At 39.5% G+C, this 20,751-nt stretch overlaps 1 protein-coding gene across 1 annotated transcript; it reads right to left on the bottom strand.

The window, feature by feature from the left end:
- Nucleotides 1–1,227: 1,227 nt before the first annotated feature.
- Nucleotides 1,228–18,306, bottom strand: LOC146658489 (E3 ubiquitin-protein ligase RNF19A-like). The gene is made up of 9 exons (XM_085422122.1): nt 17,304–18,306; nt 7,819–8,027; nt 7,526–7,670; nt 7,047–7,209; nt 5,814–5,928; nt 5,353–5,514; nt 4,578–4,791; nt 4,346–4,489; nt 1,228–3,970 (listed from the first exon to the last, which is right to left on the bottom strand). Exons 1-9 carry the CDS (start codon nt 18,014–18,016, stop codon nt 3,163–3,165), a joined length of 2,673 nt encoding a protein of 890 aa, XP_085278248.1. The 5' UTR covers nt 18,017–18,306; the 3' UTR covers nt 1,228–3,162.
- Nucleotides 18,307–20,751: the final 2,445 nt, after the last annotated feature.

Raw genomic sequence — 20,751 nt, 5'->3', positions numbered from 1 at the left:
AGCTAATTTCCTTCCAAGTTTAAAAGTGCGTCTTTGCTGCATCTTAAGTAACTATTTTAATATGACCACATGTATGGTGTTATCTTAATGGGTGAAAGAGACCTGCATGTCTCACTGCTGTTCATGTGAGTGTAACAGAACTTACAATGTTGTAGCAAAAAAAAATTCTTGCTCTCCTTTAAGTCATCTATGCAAATTTGTAGCTCTGTGTTCCTGTATTGATTCCATTCATAAAGGCAAGTCTCTGTCTTCACCATGTGAAATGACATTGTGCCGTTGAGCCTGTTTACCTGCACCATCAGCTTCACAGCAGATGGCAGCACACTGGAGAGAAGCAGCATCTTTATAAGATGTGTGCCTTGGATTTCAGTCTAGGGGTCGACTTAGTGTGGTGAGCATATCGGTACTCGTAAAGAAAAAGTCTATTTATATCATTCTGTAGCTTTAATAAATTTCTTTAATGACTTGGATTTATCACACACATATATTCACTTGGCTCCAAACTCAGAACTGTTTTAAATGTGTAATTTATTTGCTATTTAAAGTCATTCTGTCCATGTTATAAGTAATAAATATCAATCTTTCTGTATTGTGAATCTAAAGACTGCCTGAATCCAAACTTTTTGTTTTCTCATGTTTCATTAAATCTACATGAATGTAAAATTTAGCATAAGGATGTAAATTTGGGGGAAGGAGGGAATAATTCTGCATTTTCCACAGCTTCTCTTAACAGTGGCTTTTAACATTGTGTCAGTAGATTTGTAAAAATTGTGTATTCTATTCACAGAGGGCTATTCAATAAACTGGGAAACATGGTTTTTTTCCTTCTTTAGCTCATAACAAGTAACGGAAAGTTTCAGAAGAGACACTAAAGATGGAGTGACATGATGTTTTTGTGTCTTACATATGTTGTAATAATGGTGTTTGCCATAGCAAGGCCCAATATAACAGCTAAGGATTATTGGGTGGCTGTGGCTACAATGTAGCTTGCCATTGCCAGTGTGTGAATGGGTGGATGACTGGTTGTGTAAAGCGCTTTGGGGTCCTTAGGGACTAGTAAAGCGCTATACAAATACAGGCCATTTATTCATTTTGAACAGTGAATAATGCAAAACTTCTCTTAACAGAGTCTAATAGTAAAAATATGAAGTTTTAAATGATCATAATAGGTCCACTTTGTGTATTTACAGTACTTTTGTTAACTTAAAAATTTGGAAACCGTAAACATTTCATATATAGTTGTTTTTATTTTTTTGATATGCATTTACACGCATATAGTAAAGCAAATTACCAAACAAATATACAAATACCTTATGCAATTCTGCACAAATTACAAATTATATCTGGCACTAGTGTTCAATTTAGGATTGAGAAACTGGAATTTGGGTGAAGAATGAGAAACCGAACTAAGGGGGAAGAACAAAACTGCTTTTCTGTAATGCAGGGAAGGAGTGCAGCAGAAGCCGAATCCACCGAACCAAAGAGTTCATTCTGTAACAGACCTGGGTCAGGATACCACTCAATGGTTGAGGTTCACCTGAGCTGACTCGGTGGCCCCCAGTAAAGCAGACCACGGAGCGGTAAACACAGGCTTAAGCAAACACTCTGAAATAAAGAAGAACTTAACTTCAAGTCTGCTCAGCAGCACCGATTGGCAACACAAACAGGAACTCACAGGACAAATCAATAAGGAAGGTAACCATTAACCAACCTCTGCATCCCCATTAACCTTTGTGCATTGCAAAACATCAATGTCATAGGAAATACAGGTAACAGTGCAGGTGCCTCGGGCCGTTGTACAGCCCTGGTTATTTGCGTAGCATTTGTGAAGCATGTACAAAAACAGCAGTGTGTGTCTGTATAATTTCGGATCATATCATTCATCCCTGTGGTTTCAAAAGGATGCACAATACTGCATCTACAGCTGACAAGTCAAAGGTTTAAGATTTAACAAGAGCCTGAGTGCTGTCTTTGGTAGGCAATTGAAAAGTCTTCATTTACCAGATCTATCATAGGAGCATCCCTCCTACACAGTCAGACATTCTGCAATGAGTTGTTGTGGTTGTTGATTGGAATCTAGAAGACACGGTGGAGATAAACGGAACACAAACAGCTTCTTGAAGGCACCATGAGTTAACAAAGAAAGATATCAAAGCTCTCTCTTACTCAGTGAGGCGAAACCATCAGCCTGAATAAATCACCTTTCAACAGGACAAAAAGTTTCTTTGTACAATTTCACAGAATTGACCAACCCATTGGTTAATGTTATTATAATGACTTTAAGCATTATCTCAACATCTACGGCCTTCCAGAGACCTTTTGTCAAATCAAGAAATAGCCCCCACCCACACCCTCAACATATATCATTACAAACTTTCCACAGAGCAAGATGAGGCCCAGGCTTCCTGAGTCACCTTAGTGCTAGAACATGCACTGAATTAGCCTACAGGTCTCAAATCGTTTCTTAGCGAGCTGCTAAAAAACCATAAAGCACCATCGCCCACAATGGGACAATAGCTGTGTGTGCATCCATTTAAAAACAATCTCAGTTGTTTTTAAGTCAGCTTTAGAGCTAAAATGATTCAGGACATTGAGCCCAGGCCTTGGTCTTCTACAATTTAATTTCAAACACAGATCCATGACAAAAAACAACCAGTCTAATAATAAATACAGATGAGAACTCCCAGGTTCCCTCTGTTAACTAATACGTGTTGGGGAAAATAAAAATAAGTTGTATTGCCTTGTCCCTGCTTGGTTAACTTCTCTTATTGTGTTGCATCCAGACAGTACGGCCAAAATCAAATACTAGCAAAACTGGCACAGTGGTTTTACTTTAGTCTACACAGATAAATCTGACACACCCGAGTCAGTGGGTTGCCTTCTGTTACAGGTGGCCAGCGAGTGACAAAAATGTGTCAGCACAGGGAGAAACATCAGCATTCATAACCTTAAAATTTCTCACGCGGCTGCACTGCAGAAGCCTTTTTTAATACTTCACTCAGTGGCTGCTTTTCAACAGAGGATGTCCAATCCAAAAGTAACATGTCCCCTTTACAAGGGAATAACAGAAAATGCAGGTTAAACTTTAAGCTAGGATTGTTATGTTAGTGGAGGAAAAGGATGTTGAAACAATGTGTGTGCAGCACTTATGGTATTGAGATTTTAAATATCAGTCTGTATACAGGAGTTCTTGGGCTGATGCTGCGTCTGGGCTGGCTGTTGTGGTTGATGATGCTGGGTGTTGTTGTTGTTGGTTTCCTTCAACATCTCTCCGGTGTTGCTGTGAGAGTCCGGCTCAGTGGGGCACACCAGGTTGACATTCTCCTCTGCTATGAAGCAGAGAGGGGGGAGCTCTGTGCTGTGACCCAGGGAGGACGTGGTGGAGGTGGGGGAGTTGGGGGTGGCCACAGCACTCTGTCCCTGGGAGGAGGATGAAGAAGTGGGGCAGGTCTCCAGGCGGTCGTTCTCCACTTCAGGCAGGGGGCTGACTGTGGCAAAGCGCGTGTGGTAGTCGCCACCGCTGGAGCCGTGGCTACACGAGGTCTTCATGCTCTCCAGGTCGGAGCAGCTGAACTCAGAGAAGTGGCTGGAGTGGGAGTCGGCCACTGATGGCAGGCTGCCGCTCAGCGAAGGAGAGTCGAACTCTGAGGAGTTGGTGCTGCGCTGCTCCAGCAGCTGAGCATCCATGTCCTCCCGTGTCTCATTGATCTTTGTGCCTCCTCCCCCTTTCTTCCGCAGCTTGCCTTTGCTCTTCTTGCCCCCCGAGCTGGAGGAGGAGGAGCAGGAGGCCTCTTTGGCCCACTTAGTGGAGGTTCCTTTGCCCTCTGCAGAGGTGCAGCCATTAGAGGGACAGGTCCAGCCGCAGCGACCAACGTGGCTGCCGTCATCAATGCTGCTGCTGCCGCTGTGATGCCGTAGTTTGCCAGGTTTGGATTCAATGTCAACCTGCACCTCCATACTGTTCCCATCTCTGGAAGAAGAGAGGACACAGGAAACATGAGTTGCATGTAGTTTGTGTTCAGCACAATTAAGCATCCAGAGGGCTGTTATTCATAACATATAGTGACTATAGACTCTAGATGACCATTTTATCTTTGAATAGCACTAGCCTAATTTGTTACCAACTAGTACAATAGGTTAGAAATTAGGCTAGGTTCAAAACATGATGATATAAACAATAATACTTTGTGTTCAGTTGACGTGAGCACAGGTTTACAATAATACAGGTATTATTCACTAATCCGCTGCATCTGTTTCACACTATGAAGCTACAAAGAACTGGACTAAACATGCTAATGAACAGAAGATCATGCTTTCTCGACTTATCCAAACCTATGATGCTCACCTGTCAAGAGGCATGTAGGCATTAAGAATGGATCCAGCCATTGCTTTGGTGCTAGCATTGTCGCTGACTGTTCCCAGGCTCACTGTGCCGGACTCGCCACTAAGACTGCAGCGCTCCTTCTGCACATCAGCCTGCACCTCCAGCCTGACAACAGAGAGAGAGAGAAAATAAGACAATGCAGGAGAGCACACTGAAGTCACAACCACATTTAAATATTGCAGCACACATTTACCTGTTCAGATAATTGACCATGGCGCTGCCAGACAGGCTGCCGGTGATGCTGGCTCCAGCCAGGGCCATGGTGGAGGCCGTCTCACTCAGGTTGTCCCTAATGGCCCCCAGACGGTCCATGTGGCTGCCGCTTGCACTCAGGCTGCCTGTCAACCCACCGACACTGCCTTCACCTATACTGGGGTTGTTCCTGGCGTCTGCGACTGATGTAGTATCTACACAGAACATGAAACAAAACAAAATATATCAGCGTGGAATTTTAAAAAACAAACAAAAAAACATATCAGTTTGTTCATCCGTCTGTTCTTTGCTTATCTTGACAGGTTTTCACTGAAGATTCTCTTCAGTCTTAGTTTGTGTATTATAAGTGCAGTGCCAAGTATGAGGATGTGGCTCTGTATGTGGGTGAAGGGGCAGTCAGGCACATTTGTATGGCTCTCTTTAACTTAACTCTTTAACTTAAACCATCACAAGTTACTGTCTAACCCTAACCCTTACCTAAAACTAGCATTTTAATCCTCAAACACACCTTTGAAGTGTGAAAAGAGGAAAAATGTAAAATAAAAGTATACTGCCAAGTACACTTTTCAAAGCAACTGTAGGCCTGGAAAAGTGAAGAGGCAGAGGAAGTACAGTTTACTGTGGAAGGAAAGAGTACTTGCCATGAGTGAAGCAAGCAAAAGATCTTATTTACAAATAATGTCGATTGGCATAACACGCCCTCTTGGTTTTGGGTGGTGGGCTAGTTCAGATCGGGACTGGAAATCGAACCTTACCAGTGGCAGCTGCCCCGCTCCCAACGTTCATGTCATTTTCATCATCAAACTCGATGCGAACTCCCTTCCCGTTCCCAGCGGAGACACCACACCCACCACTACGGCACAGAGAGATGGGTACCACGCCGTAGACATATGCAAGCATGATAGGAACTCCAATGCCTAAGAGGTGAAAGAGTCGAGAGACATAGACACACCAGGGTCAAATAAGGTCAGAGCACTAAAAAAATAAAAATAAAAAACATAACAGACCATCCCTCTTTGATTTTTCCCATGTTTACAAAATAGCTAATGAGAAATGATGAGTGAAAATAAACTTTTGTATAATCTGAACTTGAACATTAAACATAAGAAATTCCTGATTCCAACAAATTCAAACACAGGCACAGCATGTCATTAAAGATCTCCAGTGAGAAGAGAACTAGAGAGTTGGGAGGGTGCAGGTTAGAGCACAGACTGACCGACAGTGACTGCAGCCACTACTGGAGACACGATGACAGACAGAGTCACCCCACCAGCGATCACCAGGTTCCTCTTGTGGTTGGAAATATCTTTGCCTTCGTAGCGGTTATGGATCTGACAGAGAAAAGTGGCACAAATGTGAGAGACACATTTAGAGGAGAGTGAACTTGCACTTAACGTATGAGCTGAGTCCTCAAAGACACCACTGAAAAAGTATGATTAACAGTGTTGTTGTGGAGCAGATTTCTACAATAAAAATAAAAATGCTTATTGTTTACCTTTTACCTGCTCCTCAGAAATTATTTTAGAGGCACTGGCAATACTATGACAACTTTACTGAGCTACTGTTGCAGGAGACAGAACTCTTGTCTGCCTCTCTGTCTTTCGGTGTAAATTTTTACTACCATCAACTTCCTCTTTAAGAAACCACAAATGAGACAACTCTTTGATGAATGCTGTTTCTTTAGGTTGGCTGACATTTTCTTTGTTGCATTCTGTTCTTTTGCACTGCCCGCATTTCATTGCAGAAACAATACAAATGTGGTAGTGCTAGTGGCAAAAAGCCCCTATAAAACACCTGGGACAATGGTTCAAAGATAACTATATTGACTTTGGTGCTTGTGGAGTGTAAGTGATTCATGTTCAGATGTTTCATGTATGTTGTGATCACTTCTGAATGTGCGCTGGACGTTTGCAGAGAAGAAAAGTCAGTTGGCTCAAGATTCTTGCTGGCAGCCTTTCGTGGGGAATTTTGGAGACCAACTGGTTTCATTTTATTGTAATGTGAAGTTCTTATTCTAAACAGATCCCGACTTGTGAGTAACACAAAACAAGTGCACATATACACAGACACACAGGTTAGTAACACATGACTGTTGCTGGCTCGGATCAACTCCAGAGTTTGGGAAAATGAGATGACTGAGGGTACATTGGCCGCTCAGTAGAACTAGCTGGTTACTGATTGTTGCAGTGATTGTTTCTGGCTACTCGCCATGTTTACTTTGATTGCTGACAGCAGTGACATGAATAAAGTTATGCAACAAGCATGTGGACATTCTGAAAGGATTAAAGGGTACATGCAACACTAAGAATGAATTATGACTTTATAATACTATAAATCTACATAGAGACACATCCCAATAATAAACAAAATCCGTGTAGTAAAAACTATGAGCAGGAAAACTGAAATATATCCCAATCTACTGTGTAGGTATGTGTGCGCAAGGCCTTACCTTCCTTCCCACATATACAGGAATACCAATAATCATGGCAGGGATAGCTATGCCTGCAATGAGTGCAATGCCAACAGGGGCACCCACGAGTGTTCCCAGTTGCCAAAGAATCTTCTTCTTTCTGCTCCACGGCTTCTTTCCCCAGAAAGTACAGCCTGATGGACTGAGAGAGGTAAAGACGAGCAGAAACAGTGAGAAATGTTCACAGGAAGAGCAAGCGCTGGATAGCCTTCTAATCTCAGGTACCAATCTGGAAACAAAAGTTAACCAGCAAATAAACGGTGGAACAACTACTAGCTATGTGCTGTAGTTACAGGGTGTCACATGACCAACAGGTTTTCATCACAGCAGGATTTTTTTTTTTTTTTTTTTTTTAAATTGCTAAATTCTTAAAATACTTGTAGTGAAACCGTTGGTCCAACAGCATGTACTTTATGTCTATTAGTATATACTGTATATGTATGTGTTAAGATGCTTACCTCAGGTAGTGCAAGTCTGAGATCTCTTTCATGCAGAGCCAACAGAACTCGCAGCCACAGACAGCGCACGTCATGTGGTTACAGCTGCCATCATTCATCTTGATGATGTAAGCAGCACAGCGTGGACACGGCTTGATGTCATCAGCTAGAAGTAACAACAGAGTATGATTTACAACAGTGAAATATGGGTTAGGGATTGCTCATTGAGGACTGATGATCAGCGTTGTCTTCTTTTGTTTTTTTTTTTCCTTCTCCTAATAAGCGTGTTGTGTAAAATCGTTAAGTCAGCCCACCTGCAGCTCCACTCTCTTGACTGTAGTTGAGGGAGGATGAGCGCACCGTTCTGAGGCGGAGGCTCTGGGCTCTTTGCTGGCGCGCTGCGTCACAGGTCTGGTTGGGATGCCACAGCTGCTTACAGTGGTAACAGAACTCTGTGCCGCAGCCCTCCCTCCCACAGGTGAGCTTCGGACAGCTGGCACACCCGAAGGCAATAACTGCATACCTGCCAGGGGACGCACAAAAAAGTCATAAGGCAAAACGCTACACCATGGTGCCCGCAAAGAATCTGAATTTAAGTCACATGAAAAGTCGATACATGCCAAATGTTGAGGCTTCTGGTTCTAGAAGGATTTTACTATGAAGGAAAACAACTGCATCATGCAGAAGCAGCAAAATGTTTCTAACCAGAATTTTAGACAAAAATTAAAGTGATGAAAATGAAGATGCTGAAAATTAAGCTGACATTTGAGAAAAGGATAAGAGAAATGGTGTTCATTTTTTTTTTTTTTTTTTTTTTTTTTTTTACTCGAACTCTGCAGCAGGAAGTCCTATGATGGCTTAAAAAAAAAAGAAAAAAAAAAAGTATGTTCCTGTATCTACTCCATTGTCTCACAAGTACATTTTTCTGAGAGGAATTATGCTTTAGCCATCTTCAATAACTCTCTTGAATATCTGTGACTGTTTGGTTTCCTTACAACAGTTGTTGCCACTCCCAAGGAAAGCCACTAAGATTGTAATAAAAATATTTTAACCAATTTTCTTAAATTGATGTTTCATTTACTCATAGACTTTTAAACAGCCAGATATAAAACAGAAAAACACTTCTATTGACTAACTGATGTAGTTACCTCCAGGGCTAAAAAAAAAAAAGAAACTAGGTGCCAAAAACTGCAGTTTATCTAATAAAAACTTAAGTCTAGGTCAAAAAGTGAATCAACGACTATAACTTGAACTGACAGATGTCCCACTACAGGCAGCTGGATACGATGTCTCACCTTTATAGCTGTTGTCTGCCTTATCTGGTTTCTTTACTAACCTTTTCTCCAACAATGCATGTCAGACACAGTAACAGCAGAAGTGAAATAATGCATGTTTTAACACAACAGTCTTGAGCCCTTGCAAAGAGACGACGGTAAAAACTAAGAAAGTAAAAAGCTTAAAGATGACAGCTGCAAAATACCAGCTAGCCAATTTCTTGGGGAAACCCAAGAGTGTGTGACATGGTTATATCCGAGCGTAGCAGAAGTCTCCCAGACCCTCTGGGACTGACCCAAGGATCAAGTTTCAATCACAGAGAGCCTGGGAGACTTCCTCTACTGGGGATCGGTGTACTCTGTTGAGAACTGTGTTTACAATGCAGACAGAATCACAGCGACATGCATGTCTCATTTAAAATGATATGCACTTAGCACTATTCAGCCTAAGTACTGTAGAGATAGCACAGCAAATGGCCTCAAACTCCCTGTCATGCAACTAATCTCACCATTGTTGAGACTGCTAAATCAGCCACAGGAACAACATGAAAAGTTGCATTCACTTAAACATTATCAAAATCAATGGATCTGTTAAGCGTCTACATCTCCACTTCTTCTGAAAATGCAGAAGCAGTGTCCATAACCTCTAACCTGCAGGAGGGGAAAGGGCCAGAGCATAGAAAAGCAGCAGGAAAAGGGGAACATGAAAATAGATGGAAACTGGAGATTCCTCTGAACCAAAATGAGGGGGAAAATATCCAAGCCCCATAAATATCTAAGCCTACAAGAATGAAACATTTCTTTTCTACAAACATGGGAAAAAAATGAATAAGTGGCTAACGACAATAAAACACCTTTAGTGATCACACACTACACTACAGAATTAATAGCAAGGCAACCAGATGGCCACTATAAGCTGTAAAGTAATCTGCATAAAGGTTGCAGCTCCTGATAAATGTCATTCTGATTTGATTTATAATTTCCTGCCCATTGGTCTTCTGTTCTGAAAGGAAAAGAAAGAATAAACTTTGTTCTAATGACTGACAAAAAAAGAGACATTAGCTGAAGACACAGCTGATGACAGTAAAACACCAGCAATAGCAAATAAATCACATACTAATGTAAAAGGGATATCTATATGGCAAAAGCTATACGGTATCACATGTCCAGCTGCACATATTTCTAAGCAGGAAAATTACTCCAAGATTAAAGTCTACTTGTGTCTTGTGCTACCTTAGCTGAGGTGAATGGAAAAAACAATAAAAAAAAAAAAAAAAAAAAAGAACAAAACAAAAACAAACACGTCATGCCACCTTTAACTCCTACATTGAAACTGGTATTATGGCCAAGTTTACAAAACAGGACATCCAAGGGAAGAAAACACACATACCAAGCTTTGAAGGTTACTAGGGATTCAGAACAAAGTACAAACAGTACTTTAAGAAAGTCTGAAGGGATGAATTCTTTTTTTTTTTTTTCCAGACCGCAAACAATTCCTGGAAGAAAAGGAAATGGCTGAGAGAGAGCAAGAGTCTTTCACCATGACAGAGAGAAACCTGCTTATGGAAAATGATTTTCCTAAATAGTTGAGTAGTTAAAACAACTTCTGTTGCGTTGCTTCTTAATATACAAAAAAGGGAAAAAATGAACTGTATTTCAAAATTCCACGTCACATATTTGGCGTTGCGAGGAAATTAACATTTCAGCCATTTTTCCATAAATGTCAAATATGGATTTCTGAACTGTCTGCAGTTAAGAAATTGTAGATAGATGTCCACTCAGAACCATATTAATGAGCTGTTGATTTGATATGTCAGTGAGTGAGAGTCACTGACCCTGCAGGGCCTCTACAAAGTGACAACGCAGTGACAGTTGGGGGGGGAGGGGGCTGGGTGGAAGCAGGCCAATGAGCAGTCACTCAGGAAGAGAGGATTAAACAGGAAAAACAGTCCAGCACCACTGGATTACTGGAGAAGGGACAAGGAGCGAGTCACAGAGATAGAGCTGAAGTAAATACGTTCAGACAGAAAGACGGGGGGTTAATAATGACTGACCATAGCAAATCAAAATGAATGGAGTATTAAATACAAAATGAGTCAAGTCAATGATCAGTTTCCACCATGACCTCTTAATGAACAGAATATCCTCTTGATGAAAATGATTTCCTGCCAGAGAGGACCACAGTATTATTATTACAGTTTTATTAAAATCTCTCCATTTATGCAACAATACTTATTTCCTCGAAGTTAATTTTATTTAATTCTTTCATTGCTAGATATATGTATTTGAACAATCAAAAACTTCAATGCTTCTGTACACTTGAAAAGGATCGATTAAGATTAAGCTGACACAATAATATACAAAATCGGACTTAGCTTTTTTGGCCCAATTTTTCAATTTTCTTGGACACCTTTCATTTAAGTGTTTTTTTTATATTAATCTAGAGTTACCCGATCAGTCTTCACCTGCTGTAAAGCCAGTCCTAAAAGTAAACATGAAACATGTATTAATTCTAATTCTAAAAGTCTAATTTATACTCAGAAACTGCCACAGATTTACCCCTGTCTGTGAAGCTGGATTTATAACATGAAAACAAATCCTGCTATGTTACACTCTCCTTCACCTACATTTTCCTCACTTCTGGTAGTAGTAGCAATCCACTCTGTGAGATAATATGAGATAAGAATTTCTAAACAAGAAAATTAGGGCTCCAAAAAGTATAGCATCTCTTCCTCCGAGGCCCAAGTGTTTTATTTTAATTTTTTAATCTATTCCCATATGAATATACTGATGGAGGTCAGGATTCCCGATTGTGCTTCAGTAAGAAAGCTTTGTTATGTTTGTGGTGTGATGCACATGTAATAGTTATGTTGCAAACTGTTTGAATGTGCTTGGAAAAACAAAGACTAATTTAATGCACTGACATCTTGCTTTGCCAGATAACTGCAGTGCTCAATGCTGGTCTGGTCAACCACTGGTGTACTTGACTCTAACAGGCTTTCCTCAATACTGACCTCATTCATAGAGTCCTCTACAAACCCTAGCATTAGAGCTAATAGGTGGATTTTTCCGTTTCTCTTCAGCTAGCCGAATAACGATTAACTACTTACTGCTTAAGCAACACAGCATGAACTTGTTTTTTAACACGACAAAAGTGATCCCCTTGTACTGCTTTTTAGTTTTAGCTTCCTTGTTTTCAACCGAGTTACCAGTTCTGTACTGAGAAAATGGCGCTAGACGTGGTCTAAAAACTTTAAATGCTTTTCTTCATAAATCCAGCTTCACAGACAGTGTTAAATCTATGACAGTGTAAATTACCCTTAGTATGATTTGATTGATTGATTTGATTTGATTTATTAGCATTCAAATATCTCAATGAATACAGAACAAAGATCTACCACAAAGCAAGAAAGCATGAGACAAGTCTAATTAAAAGGTATTGGCTGAAGCATTTGCTTATTACGCCAACCCTTTTAACAAAACATCTTTTTGCATGCAGCTCCTGTACACAGGGCTCGAAGCAAAGAATAAAACAAAGCAAAAACAGACAAACTTCAATTCAATTCAATTTTATTTATATAGCGCCAAATCACAACAAAAGTCACCTCAAACAATCAAACAAACAAACAAAAAAAACAAAAACAAAAAAAACAACTTTCCACCTTAGATAAATAACTACATCAAAGCAAAACAATCAAGAGTTTCAGTATTATTATTTTTGCTCTTTTCATTCTTGATTTATATATTTTTCTAATACTCTATTTTTAAACATGTTTTTAAACAAGGAAAATGAACCACACCTTTTTAAAATCACTGTCATAACTATTCCACAGGTTAACTCCTCTAACAGAAACACATCTCTGCTTTATATTTGTCCTTATCTTGTTTTGTTTTTTTAAAGAAATCTGTTCCCCTTAAGTCATATTGACTCTCTCTGACTTTGAACAGCTTCTGAGTACTGCGGCAAAGCAAGTTATTTTGTGCTTTATACATTATCTGTGCCATTTTATATTCAACTAAATCATAAAATTTCAGGGTATTCAGATTAATAAACAAAATGTTAGTTGGTTCTATATAGTTTGATTGGTTTATAATTCTTATAGCTCTTTTTTGTAATTTGAAAATAGGAAGAGTGTTCGTTTTATATGCATTACCCCATATCTCCAGACAATAAGTCATATATGGAAGCAACAGAGTACAATAAAGTGTGTTTAATGATTTTTTTGTTCAGGACATGCTTTGTTTTATAGAGAATAGCAAGGGTTTTTGACATTTTTGTTTTCACGTGGTTTATATGAGACTTCCAACTCAGCTTATCATCAATCATCACTCCAAGAAATTTATTTTCGTACACTCTTTCAATTTCAATTCCATTAACCCTGATTTTAGATACATTTTTCATTTGTCTAGTGCCAAAAATAATCAATTTTGTTTTCTTTATATTTAACGATAACTTATTTACATCAAACCAGTTTTTTAATATATTTAACTCCTTTTCCGCTGTAGTCATAAGCTGTTCTAGGTTTTTACCTGAGCAATACAGAGTGGTATCATCAGCAAACAATACACATTTTAACAGTTTGGAAACATTACATATGTCATTTATATATAATATGAATAATTTAGGGCCCAGCACAGAGCCCTGAGGAACACCACAAGTTACCTTCAACTGCTTAGATTTCACATTATTGATTTCGACATATTGATATCTGTCATCCAGGTAACTTTTCATCCACTTGTATGCTATCCCTCTTATGCCATATCTCTCTAGTTTATTCATTAATATAGAATGATCAATTGTATCAAACGCCTTTTTTAAGTCTATAAATACACCCACAGTATATTCCTTATTATCTATATCATTAGATATCCCTTCTACAAGTTCCATCACTGCCATCGAAGTGGACCTTTTCACTCTAAAGCCATATTGGTTATCGCTTAGGAGATTATGCTTCTCAATATATTTATCAAGTCTATTAACAAAAAACTTTTCTAAAATTTTTGAGAACTGTGGGAGTAGTGATATTGGCCTGTAATTGGTAAACTGACATCTCTCTCCGTTTTTATGGATTGGAATAACTTTTGCTATTTTCATTTGTGAGGGAAACACACCAGTTCGAAAGGACAGATTACAAATGTATGCGAAAGTTTGCAGTATATATTCTATAATACTTTTAACTAATATCATGTCAATACCAAAACAGTCAGTGGACTTTTTATTTTTAAATGCCTTCACAATGTTAATTATTTCTCTATGAGTTACAGCACCAATAAACATGGAGGACACATTCTGAGTAATATGTTTATTTAAGTCATTATTATTTCTTGACTCTGGAATTTCTTTTGCTAAATTAAAGCCAACATTTACAAAGAAATCATTAAATTCATTTGCAATGTCTTTCGTTTTATCAAGCACAATATCTTTATCTTTTTTGAAATAGTCTGGATAATTCTTATTTTTTGAGCCCTTTTTGATTATACTATTTAATATCTTCCATGTTTCTTGTGTGTTACTTCTACTTTGCTCCAATAATTTGTGGTAATATTCTTTCTTACTTGTTCTTATAATATTTACTAATCTATTTTTATATAACTTGTACTTTATTTCAGCATCTTTTGTCCTCGGTTTTATGACTCTCTTATATAGATTATTTTTCTTTTTACATGCATCTTCTATCCCCTTTGTGATCCATGGCTTATTTGATCTGTGATGCTTTCTAGTGATTTTCATTAAAGGACAATGTTTTTCATATAGTGAAATTACAGTTGATAGGGATGCATCATATGCACTATTTGAATCTTCATTTGCAAAAACCTCATTCCTATTGTGTTCCTTTAAGTCCACCTGGAGGGCAGTAATGGCTCTTGTTGTTCTATGTCGTATCATATCAAATGTTTGATTCTTTTGTGTAGTTTTAATCCCAAAATAATTTTAGAAAATTGCAAAAACAGGAAGATGATCGCTTATATCAGTTATAAGAAGTCCACCTACTATTTCATGGTCAATTTTATTTGTGAATATATAATCTATCAATGTAGCTGTATCAATTGTTATTCTACTTGGTTTTATAATTACAGGGAAAAGGGAGTTACTATACATTGTATTGATGAAATCTGTTGTTTTCTGATGTCCATTTGGGTTTAGCAAATCTATATTAAAATCACCACAAATTATTTGCACTTTTTCATCATTTAGGTTGCTAAACATAGCAAGTTTTTCATTGAATGTCTCAATGATCCTGGTGTCCTATAGATGCAACTTATAATTATATTACTAGCTTTTTCAACATGGATTTCAATAGTAACACATTCCAATACGTTATCTATGGTGCTTGACATACATTCAATCAGACTACATTTCAAAACTTTATCTACATATAAAGCAACACCACCTCCTTTTTTATTCACCCTGTTCATTGTAAATAATTCGTATCCTTCCAGTCCCATTTCACTAACTTTCTCATTATTGAGCCATGTTTCTGATATTGCAATTATATTAAACTTTTTTTAACTTACTTAAACATTCTGTAATTTTAGAAATATTTTATACAGGCTTCTACTATTGAAATGTATGACCGACAATGCATTTGCCATTTTAATATTCATATTGAATTGGTCATCTGTATAGTACTCACAAGTACTATTGTTGTTATTGTAGAAGTGGTTATCTGGGTCAATGTTACTTTCAGGGTCATGCATGTTGTGTTCAGCATAATTAAACGTTTTGAAGTTCGATTTCTCAGTGTGTGTGGCAAAATAACCACCTTGACAGTCCTTTTCATAATCAAATTCTTCCTCTTCAATATCTCTGAATGGAAACCTATAATCTGTGTCCAAACTTGTCATTTATGTGTTTTTTGTTTTTGTTGTTGTTTTTTCCATTGTTTTTTGAGCCATAAGGCCAGAAACACTTTCCATACCCATTGTTCATTATCCAATCGTCACTTTTCCAATAGTTTCCATAGCAGATTCCTGATTATTTATATTGCTCTAAGTCTTTGAGTTCTCTTATCATCACAACTTTCGCTTCTTCGGGATTGCCATTTAGTCTTATCATTACTTTGCTGTTCCTCGTCCATGTTGCTTGTATCTTATTTTGTTTTGTCAGGCTGCGTGCCTATCTTGCAATTTCAGCAGTCTTTTTCGTTAAATGTTCATTTAAATATACACCGGTCCGTTTTAGCTTCTTACCCTGTTTCAGTAACTCAATCTTTGTTTTGCGACTCACAAGCCGAAGAATAATTGCTGCCTTTGTTTTACTGTCTTTACTGGGGAGTGTGTGGCATGCTACAATATGATGGCTCTGAATACTTACATTCTTCGTTTGAAGGAATTTTTATCACTTGCTGTTCAAGCGTTTGCAGCTCCTCTACCGGAGCATCTTCACCGTCTTTACCTCCGCCAGCTGTTACTCTGGCGTAGGTTCGGTGTTGCGTCTCCAGTCCACTTATGACTAAATCATCCATTCTTGTGTATTGTTCAAGGTCCTCGATTTGCCGTTCCAAGTCATCTATTTTCTTGTCCTTGTCCTTTATGAGGTTTTTTAGTTGTTTTATTTCATCCATTAGGTCATGTAGCATACCTTGTTGTTTAGCCACTTTACTCAGTTCATCAGACATGAAATTAAGCGATTTCCTAATCTCTTCCAACTCCTCTTCAACTCCTGGGTTTGCTTTTTTAGGCGGCATTTTGAAAATGATGAGATTGGTATTACCTTGTGATGGCCCGTTGAAGTCTGTCGATTTACTTGTTGGTGCCTTGCTAGAGGATCCTGGGCCTGTGTGATTGTTTTTGTCCTCCACGAAGATGTCAGGTTGAGAAATTCATCATTCCCGTCAGTTGACAGTGAGACAGAAACACCATAGCTTAATGCGCCGTACCACTTGATATGAGTTCATTCTTACAACAGCCGAGGTCAAACGCGCTATGTCGCTTTTCTTTCACTCACTTCCACCGCTCGAGGTTTTGGAGTTGTGTCTCTCCGCCGTGTCAGTCAGTATATGTGGTGTTTCACATGTACTTCAAGCAGTATCCACACAGGAAGTGACTTGATGACCAGAGACCACAGAAAGTGAACGACATTCTGTGACTTCAAGCAACTATGCTTAAGGCGGGACCCAAGATAAGCTTTCTCAATCTCAAGGTGAGCAATTTGAGACACTATGAAAAGAAGTTAATATTCCAACTATTCCAATATTTATTTATTTGATCATTATTAAGTTCTCAATTTTTGGATTTGGATAACTTTTTTATTTTTTAAAAAGTAGAACTATTTACCATTTAGGTACCTCCATGAGCAAGCAGCGAACTGAGACTCAGCTGAAACTGCACAACTAGCTTGTTGATAAATTTAAGTAATTTCCAATTAGAAACAAGTCTCACACTCAGCAGCCGACTTGGGAACACACGAACACACACACACACACACACACACACTGGACATTTGTTTGCCTTCATTGAGGGTGGTAACAAACTTTAAATTTCCATGGTCCACTAAATCCCAAGTATTTTAATTAACTACTTACCCACAGTCTGGTGCAGGACACCAGCGGCAGTCTGGATCAGCTACCAGCCACCTCCTCAGCATGAATTCCTCATATTTCTCCATCAGTGCGTGGTCTCCCAGGATCATACGGATGTCGTGTGGGTTGAAGCGCTCTGAACACTCAGGGCAGCTAATGTTGACACGGGACTCTGAGATTTCAATGCGTAGGTACTGGCGCAGGCAATCAATGCAGGAGCGGTGGTGACAGGTCATGATGTCAGGGAAGCTCTCCCTGGAGTGACGCAAAAGGCACAGCGGGCACTCCAGTAGCTCTGCCCCAACCCCACCCCCTACCTTGGAGGATGAGGAGGTAGAGGAACAAGGCCCCGAGGCAGATGAGGTGGAGGCAGCAGCAGCAGCAGCAGACGAGGCAGCTCCGGTCCCAGCCACAGCAAAGAAGGCAGAGTTCTTATCATTACACATCTCAGAGTGGATACTCTCAATACTGGCGATGCCATCCACCCCTCCTAGCCCTCCGGGTCCAGAGTGCTGCAGGTCTCGGGACCTTTGGCGGCCTGATTTAGACTCTCGTCCTCGTCGCCTAAAAAGCGAGGCTAGGGAGAGACGCCTCTTTTTGGGGGCCTTCTTCACAGAGGGCAGAGAGATGGAGGAAGCAGTGGACTGCAGGTCCCGATCAGAACCCATTACCCCACCACTTCCTCGCCCCAGCTGCTGGTGCTTTTGCAAGCTCATCTCTCCGGTGGGAGGGGAGGGATGCGCCAGTGGGGAGCCAGGGTTGGGTAGCCTGTCTCTCACATGGGCAGAAAGGTCTGGGATTTGGATGGGGCTTGGAGAGGGGGTAAGGTGGTGCACGAGGGAGGGAGAGGGGGAGGGGGATGGCGGGCCATGGTGGGGCGATAGGGCTCCAGAGGGCCCTTCTGTGTTTAAGACATGATGGCTTCTCCTGATCAACCTCGTGGTCACATCTAATAGCCGGATTTTGGCGGAGGGGTGGCGGCCAACTGGTGTGAAACCGATGCAACAGAACCTAGAGAAAGCAAAAACAACACAGTATACTACAGTTTAGAAAAGATAAAGAGTCAAAGGATAAACAGTCTTGCTGGATGTAAGTTCAAATTCTAAGAATTGAAAATATTTTTAATATCATTTAACTTCCTCTAAAATCTGCTCTTTTGAGCTGTAGTATTCCTGTCCAGCTGCTACCTGTTGACATTTTGCTTATTCAGTATAACAGCTGCTAAAGCGTTTTTCATAGCATAGTCTAAGCAATATGTTACTCTCATAATTGTTGAAATACAAAGGGTCACCTTAGCCAACACAAAGATGGTTCTCTCATTATAAAAAGTAATGACTCATGTGACCTCTGAGTGCGTTTATGCTTTTAGTCATTTAGATGGCTTCTGACCTAATCTAATAGATGTTTTGTCGACTTAAAGGACCCATTATGGTCACTACAGTAGTCATGTCACTCACAGTGACAACAGTTATCACCATAACCCATAACCATTTATACAAGGGCATGGGTATCTGAAAGCAGTATTATCCAAAACAGTGGGTGTTACCACTCAGACAAAACCTCCACATCAGGAATAAAAGCAGCACAGACATCTCAAGTATTTTTCAGTTTTCTTCAGAAAGTCCACTTATTTAAAACTTTGTATCTAGGAATCATTGAATTTTTCCAGTGATGTAGCATTAAAATGGGGGGGAAAAACTGACACAATCACAAGTCATGTTTCCAAATTAGCTGCAGCAACCAGAGTGTGGCTTGGCCAGTGGCTGTGACATCACTTTTGGCACATAGTGCAGTTTACGAGGGCGAGAATGGCAAGTATAATAGGCCTTAAGAATTTGGCATGTTTAGAAGGTGTGAGTGAAACACAGCCAAAAGAGAGGGTGACTGAGAGACATTATGTAAAGAGATGCTAAGGCAAAAGAAGCTGCAACCAAAATGAGCTTTTTGGGAGTTGGGTTTTGATACAACGTGCACTTGCTTGACGTTGCCTCGATAAATGTACTAAAGAATAAATTTTTTAAAAAAAGAAGCAGTATGGTTTCTAGTTGTTGAATAACAGATGTAAGTGAAAGCATGTTTCCTCATTTGTAATGCTACACACAGCTGTAATCAACTGTAATTATGCAAGCATAGCTAACAATATAAGCCCTCTGTTCAACTGTTCAAAAGAGGCTCTCCATTAAACTGTGCATTCGTACAGCTTGTGGAGAAATAAATGTCCTGATTTATAATTAACATCTTAAATTGCTAGGAAAAAAAGTGTCTATTTTGAGAGATTTATCCAGGGAGAAGCTGGAAAAATGTTCAAGGAGAGAAAATGCATGTCATATGTTTTGAGTAGTAGGGCCAAACGTCATCAAAACTGTAAGACAAGCAAGAAAAGGGCAACCATTATAAATTGCATAGGTGCAATTTTTTACCCGATAGTTTTGTATCGCAGTTCAAAACAGCAGAACACCAGTTATCCATACTGATTCTGCGTGTGTTATGCCATGTGTTTCTGGGAGTGTTGATGACAAAGATAGATAAAGGATGTCTGTTATTTTCAGAGAGTGTTGCTATGGAGCTACAATTTGCTTGCTGTGTGTCGATCCCTGAATGTGTATTTGTTTATCTGTGTCTTTGGTTACACCTTGGCGATGAACTATGCAGAGGAATGGAAACACATGCAGAGTATTGCCAGGGGATATACACATACCCCTAAAACTACCCCCACACAGTAGTTGTGTAGTAAGAATTTAAACAGTAAAGAGGGCTGCTAAGTATGTTTTCTCACCCACTGTATCCATGTGCATACTTCATAAGAGCTGAAACTATAGTACACAAATCTCTACCACCATCACTACACCCCAACATCAAAAGCAGCACTCAGTACTATGCACAACAGCTGCACAGCTGCAACCAAACCACTGGCACTACCAGCACCAACATCTTGCTGCTCTCAAACATAAGCAGTTCATTCTCTCCACAATTTCATCCTTTTTATCTTCTCCCTGTTCCTCAAGTCTGACTCCTCTAGCTGTGAGTTGGGACAGAAAACAGGAAATCTTGATGTGGCAGGCAGAACTGGCTGTGTGTTTTTTTTTTTTTTTGTTTTTTTTTAAGAGGAAGTCTAGGGCTGCAGTGACACATCAGTTAGAAAGAAATGGGACTGGATGAAGATTTGTTTTATTTCTCTCAACTTGGTATGACAAACATATATGTTATGCTAAGTATATTGCTTTGCTTCATGCTGGAGATTAAGTAAAACTTCCCGGTGTTTCAACTAATGTATAAAAAGCCCAGTAGCCAATGAGGTAAAAGACGACCTCCCACCAGAATTTATTTAAAGACAAAAGGGATAACTGTAAATTAGCCTACTGTTCCTTTTACACCTGAAAGAGCATGAAAATCTTAAAGAGTTTAGAAAGTTATTACAGAACCAGACAAATGTTAGGAATTATAACCATTT

The sequence above is a fragment of the Rhamphochromis longiceps genome, linkage group LG11 (genome assembly GCF_057381845.1).
Source record: "Rhamphochromis longiceps isolate RC_006_pf linkage group LG11, R_longiceps_female_GT1.1, whole genome shotgun sequence".
In the NCBI taxonomy this organism is placed as follows: Eukaryota; Metazoa; Chordata; class Actinopteri; order Cichliformes; family Cichlidae; genus Rhamphochromis; species Rhamphochromis longiceps.
Note: the sequence above shows the minus strand (reverse complement) of the source record. Positions and strands in the feature narration are given on the sequence as shown.

Excerpts from the sequence above, each read along its gene's own strand:
- LOC146658489 (XM_085422122.1), bottom strand. The coding sequence starts at position 18,016 with ATGAGCTTGCAAAAGCACCAGCAGCTGGGGCGAGGAAGTGGTGGGGTA. Across the intron at positions 7,671-7,818 it reads TCAAGAGAGTGGAGCTGCAG|CTGATGACATCAAGCCGTGT; the intron begins GTGGGCTGACTT and ends TGTTACTTCTAG. Across the intron at positions 5,515-5,813 it reads AGTGGCTGCAGTCACTGTCG|GCATTGGAGTTCCTATCATG; the intron begins GTCAGTCTGTGC and ends TTCACCTCTTAG.